This window comes from Monosiga brevicollis, genomic scaffold (genome assembly GCF_000002865.3).
Source record: "Monosiga brevicollis MX1 MONBRscaffold_20 genomic scaffold, whole genome shotgun sequence".
In the NCBI taxonomy this organism is placed as follows: Eukaryota; class Choanoflagellata; order Craspedida; family Salpingoecidae; genus Monosiga; species Monosiga brevicollis.
The window spans coordinates 458343-463628 of record NW_001865057.1 but is presented as its reverse complement, the minus strand read 5'-3'; the positions used below and the strand labels follow the sequence as shown (position 1 = coordinate 463628).

The 5286-nt window shown below is 58.2% G+C and overlaps 1 protein-coding gene across 1 annotated transcript in view; it reads right to left on the bottom strand.

Annotated features, from left to right (window-relative positions):
• MONBRDRAFT_27628 (uncharacterized protein) overlaps window positions 1-4950 on the bottom strand; it is a gene marked incomplete at both ends in the record, with an annotated part of 5570 nt that extends 620 nt beyond the window's left edge. The window contains 16 exons of the mRNA XM_001747997.1: window positions 154-225; window positions 504-638; window positions 754-896; window positions 1007-1135; window positions 1294-1668; window positions 1880-2408; window positions 2524-2599; window positions 2712-3002; window positions 3101-3207; window positions 3341-3443; window positions 3550-3688; window positions 3758-3854; window positions 3953-4025; window positions 4149-4275; window positions 4379-4490; window positions 4600-4950. Coding sequence (XP_001748049.1) covers window positions 154-225; window positions 504-638; window positions 754-896; window positions 1007-1135; window positions 1294-1668; window positions 1880-2408; window positions 2524-2599; window positions 2712-3002; window positions 3101-3207; window positions 3341-3443; window positions 3550-3688; window positions 3758-3854; window positions 3953-4025; window positions 4149-4275; window positions 4379-4490; window positions 4600-4950 — 2859 coding nt within the window. The remainder of the gene's footprint in view (window positions 1-153; window positions 226-503; window positions 639-753; window positions 897-1006; window positions 1136-1293; window positions 1669-1879; window positions 2409-2523; window positions 2600-2711; window positions 3003-3100; window positions 3208-3340; window positions 3444-3549; window positions 3689-3757; window positions 3855-3952; window positions 4026-4148; window positions 4276-4378; window positions 4491-4599) is intronic.
• Between the last annotated feature and the right edge of the window lie 336 nt (window positions 4951-5286).

Here is a 5286-nt window from a genome sequence, read left to right as displayed (position 1 = left end):
TGGGGAACCCCCCAAATTTAATTTTAAAGGCGGGGCCCCCCAGGAAAAAGTCCCCAGGGGGGGGGGGGTTCCCCCCCCCCCCCCCCCCCCCCCCCCCCACCACTGGCTGATGGGCCCGTAGCTAGCGAGCGAGCAAGCTAAGCGGCACCATACCTCACTCTTGGGCGCATGAGCCAAGCAAAACGTCAGGATGGAGGGCCTCTCTTGACCTGGCAGCAAAACAGTCTATTGACATGTCCCGCATGTGTCGACACAAATATCAACAAAAATTCACTGGTTCATTTGAAGCAGAGCCGTACGCCTTGCGCCCACCTGGGTGACAAGGCCATGCTTTCGCGCGCACCCTACGTGAAAGGCCCTAGTGCAGCGGCCTCGCGCACACTAAAAAGTCCACATCACCCAGCATCGAGTCATGAGCAAGTCACATCGCCATCGACAACCCCCGCCCAAACATGTGCTGGGTGCGCTTCATTCGGCGCGCCTTGCAGATCAATTGCACTGACTTGAATGCAAGCCCCCAGTGCCTTGCCCCGATTTGCTGAGCTAGCTGGGATCCAGGGCATGGCCGACAGCTTGATGCTGGGGTCTGTGATCCCCAAGTCTGCCGGAGACGGTGCATTATTGCATAGCGAGCAACGCTGTAATAATGTGCAACAAGCCGTTGAATGAGCAAAGGCCAGAAGCAGATGGCTAGGCATCCCCATTCATCGCTCAAACCCAAAGTCAATGGTACCAGCATGCAGGCGCACGTACCAAACGATAGCGAGATACGGGAATGTCTCGTAAATCAACCAAGGTCTTGCGCTCAGAGTCCTCGAAGTGTGCCTCCAGGACCTGCTGCATGCAGGCCATATGAACCCACGCAGGCGCTTGCGCCGGATGGGGGGCCCGCGCATCTAAAGGTTCCAGGATGCCCCACCAACGGTCAGCCAAGGACAGCAACGACACTCCATTGCATCAAAGATTTTTGATGCGTGCCGCCATCCAGACACAGTCGTGGACGCACCATAAACAACTCGCTTGAAGGCACCGCCAATGATTGGACACAGCGCGCAGCGCACGACAAAGGCTGACTCCACGCACCGGTCACAGCGCCAGCCTTGAGCACGTTCGTGCGGCTGAACACCATAACAATCTACGCTCCCACAAGCCCGAGCCAAAAGCCAACATGCCCAGTCGCAAAGGTTTGCGGGTCACGCGAAACACGACCACAGAGCTGGTGAACCAATGACTCCCATTCACCGGGTGCCAAGCAAGGACCCGCTATGTCTCAAAGGAGGAGGAAGAACGCACCGCGGTGAACTACCACACCACACCAATGGCAGCGAAGAAGAGCATCACTGATGGCAACATCATCATCCTCGTCTTCTTCTTGCTCGTCCTCATGCGATACGGATTCGCAATGAGGCTCGCCTGGTCGTGTTGAATTTTTGAATGCCTCCTCCTCCTCATCTTCGTTGCTGCGCAGACCACTGTCGTCGTGTCCTTCGTCCACGGCCCCTGCCGGTAAGACGCGCGGATTACTGTGTCCCAGCGTTATTGCCCAACCAGGTCGCTCGTTCGAGGACAGATTCGTGCTGTCTTGCGAGAGCTGCGAGCTGCCAGCCGAGCATGGCATGGGCCTCGGGTGCTGTGGGGGCAAACATTGGAAGGAATCCGGCTCCGGCACTGAGAACAAAGGGGAAGCCGGGGAAGGGTGGTCCGATGAGCAACGGGTGTTGCCAGATGGGAGGAGGGGTTGAAAAAGCGGCGGCTGTCCGTGCGGCCGGTCCACTACGAGAATCAAAAGCACAAAGAGGAGGGAACTGAGAACACAATGCACGCATTTCAGTAGGTGCACTCCGCCAAGACGCTGCTTTGGGGCTGAACTGCAAGATACCTGCTTGAATTTCGGTAGCATTGGGCGCGAACGTGGCGCTGTCGGTGGCCGCCGTTGAAGCGGGCGCGTGTGGTGAAGTGGAAACGGCTGTTGAGGCATGCAGGTATGGCGAGCCCGTGCCGATCGAGCCATGCGCTGAGCTCGTGGGAGTTGGCGCCGCACCAGAGGGCGAGGACCCCGAGGAATTTGTTGCTGGCTGCGGCTGAAGGCTGTAGCGAACACTGCCGTCCGTCATGGCCAATCGGGCCAAGGTGCCCGGGGCCAGACGCTCCGCGCCTGCCATTTCGTCATGGGTTCCCATGTAGGGCTGTAAGTACAAGGGTATTGGGGTAGTTGCGGCGGTAGCTCGCTCAATCGGCAAATGCCTGTGGCCCTGCACCCGCATCATGTGGCAATGTGCCGCCGTAGCGCCCAGAACGGGCTCTGCCTGTGTGGTCAGAGTCCCACTTTGCTGACAAACAGCACAGTTGACCTGTCCATCACTGCGCGCCGCTGCCTCCCGGTTCTGGGCCACCTCAAGAGCAAACGTCTACCCAATTCCGGCCATGTCCCGTACGCAGCCATGCAAACAGTCGGGCAGGCGAGTTGAGATCAAACACGATCTGATACGAAACAGACGCGCGTTCTTGATGGTTTGCGCTGACCTTTTCGGCGATCGTGGTGATGGGTGGTCGAGGCGCGCGAGGCGGAGGCGTTGATCGTTTTACTTTCTTGGGCTTTCTGCAAGAATAAAAGGCGGGGGGGGGGGGGGGGGCATGGCATTGCACAGGAACATGAGTGAAGCCGCACGCATGACTGGCATGTATCCAAGACACGAGGGTGAGTGACGCACGGTTCTGTCGTTTTGGTGGTGGTCACAGCAGCCGCGGCTCGCGCACGCCGGGCTTCGGCCTTGGCCTGAGCTTTGACCTCGGCTTTGGCACGAGCAGCAGCTGCTGCTGCCTCTTCCTCTGCCCGAAGCCTGGCCAGTTCGGCCTCGCGAGCGGCGCGGAGACGAGCTTGCGCCTGCAACCGCTCCTGCCAGATGGCCGGACGGAAGCGCTCCACAAAGGGATCCATGTTGATGCGAACCGTGTCCTCGCGACACAAACAGGGTTCCGCCGTCATACCAAAGTCAACCCATCTACTCACAACACGCACGCACACCGCACGCCCCATTAGTTCCGGTCAAGTCAACGCGCGTGCTCGAGTCAAAATGCATGGGTGGGCGGCACAACTCACCGATTTGTTGCAAAATTGGTTGATTCGGCAATGTTAAAGCCATGATTGAAGCCGGCGTGGTAGGCACGAGGAAACGTGATGATGAATTCACCGGCCCGATGCACTGTCTGGTGAATGACCATCGAGAAGTAAAACCATGGCAAGGCATCAAATGTCGTGCAAGGCATAATGAGAATGCAGATTGACCAGGGGAGACAACAGCAAGTCGATGCACTGGCGCCTTGCGTGCATGGTCCAAACCTTGGCCATGGGTACGCCGCTGGCCTGGAGAATGGCTGGTGAGATGACGGAGGTCTTGTGCCGCAAAAAGTTGCGACAATTGTGATAATCTGTCGCAAACTCCCTGCGCAGCACGAGCAGATGAAAGGCCAGCGGAAGAAAAACAAAAGTTTGCCGCAAGCCACTTATCCGCCCCCCGAGAACCAAAACCCCAGCGCCTTGAGACTCACCGATGGGCCAAACGCTCAAAGTCACCTGCGTGGTCCGGGGAGATGGCATACCACTGCTTGGGTGCGCCAGTATGAATGTAGTTGATACTGTAAAGGTCCATGTCCTCTGTATGCCAGCAAAACATGGCCTTCCACATGCCTAAGAAAAGCAAGGGGCATGAGCTGGACTTGAGCAGAAGCATTGCGACGAGACGGTGGGTCGACGTACCAAAGTACAAGTAGGCCGTATTGACGCCAGGTAGTTTTCGACCCTCCCGGTCTGTCACAGTGTCCAAGATGGTGCCAAGATTGGCGACGCGCCATCCCTTTGTGGGAGGAGGGGTGGAAAGCCAGAGCGCATGTCAGCCTGGTAGACATGAAGAGTTGGATGACCTCTGGCTCGCTTGGTCCGCGCGAAACGTACTTGGGCATCATCATCTGTCAAGCTACCCTCCACATCGGCGCCGTAGATGGCCGGGGCAAACCCGATGGAACGCCTGGGCGTGCAGGCGCAAGGAAAATGAGTGACGATAGGGGACGCCGGGCACAGAGCTACCCCTTGCATGGCGCCTAGCCTGGAGCAGACCAAAGCCGGAGGATCGTGATGTGCCGGTACTTACCAGAAGGCTCGCTCAATGGCGCATGGGTTATCCTTGGCCTTGGCAGGGGGCCCTGTCTTGCTGGCTTTGGCGGCGAACTTTCGCGCCGACATTCGCGGAACCACTTGATTTTCAACAAAATACAGGCCTGGATCATGGGCGTGAGCAGAGTCAGGATACCAGAGCTGATTTATCAAGAGACGCTGGGGTGTGCAGCTGGCTCGAGGCCTGAAGTGCGGCAGAGCTCGTACCTTTTGAGCCGAAGCTGACTTGCTTGATGGGACTGCGCACGACAAAGTCGCCCACCGGCCCGTCGAGGTCATAACCGCTCTTTCGAGGACAGTAGTCAGAAGGCGCAATCACCTAGAAACACCGAGATTGGTCCATGTCCGCATAAATTCTCGCGGTAACGAGCAGGAGACGGCGTTTCGAACCGGTGGAGCAGTGGCGGCTTTTGGAAGGGATCACGGACCTTGGCGATGCCTTCGCGGTGGGCCCCCACCAGCTCCATGAAGCGAACATACTCGCTGAAATCTTTCATCTCAGCCAAGGTGGGACGAAAGACGTACACGCCATCGGGCTCCACTTCAAAAGAGTCGAGGCGAGGAGTAAAGGCAAACGGCGGGGCAGAGGTGAGGGCCTCCTCTGCGTGCTGAATGGCAGCGACCGTCGCCTTTTGTGCCGCGAGCTCTGCTTGATCATCTGCGGGAGTAGCTGGCGCTGCTTTTGGAACTGGTGAGCTGCGACGAGCGGCTCTGCGCGTGGCCTCGGGCATGGCGCTGGTCTCGGTCGCCGCGGTGGGTAAATGAGACTGGTCCGCCATGATCCCGGGCAAAGGTCACGGCCCAACCACGATATCTGTCGACGCACAAGCAACGTCGTGCTTAAATAAAAGCCAGTTCCAGCTGCGAGGGCACGGTGTGGTTGTTGCAGGGGCTTATGCGACCTGTGCAAGCGTCACGAGCTGCATTGTTGTTTTCGAGCAGCACCCCAGAACACGTCTGAAGAAGCTTGTTCCGAGGCGTCAAAACTGCTATGGGTGGATCAAGGAGACATTGTTTCAGCCGAACAAGGCGCCACACAGCCAACGTGCTTGTGAGAAAGCAACCGCAACACCCTGACAGGAATGGGGCGAGCCGGCAACGCGGGCTGTCGTGGT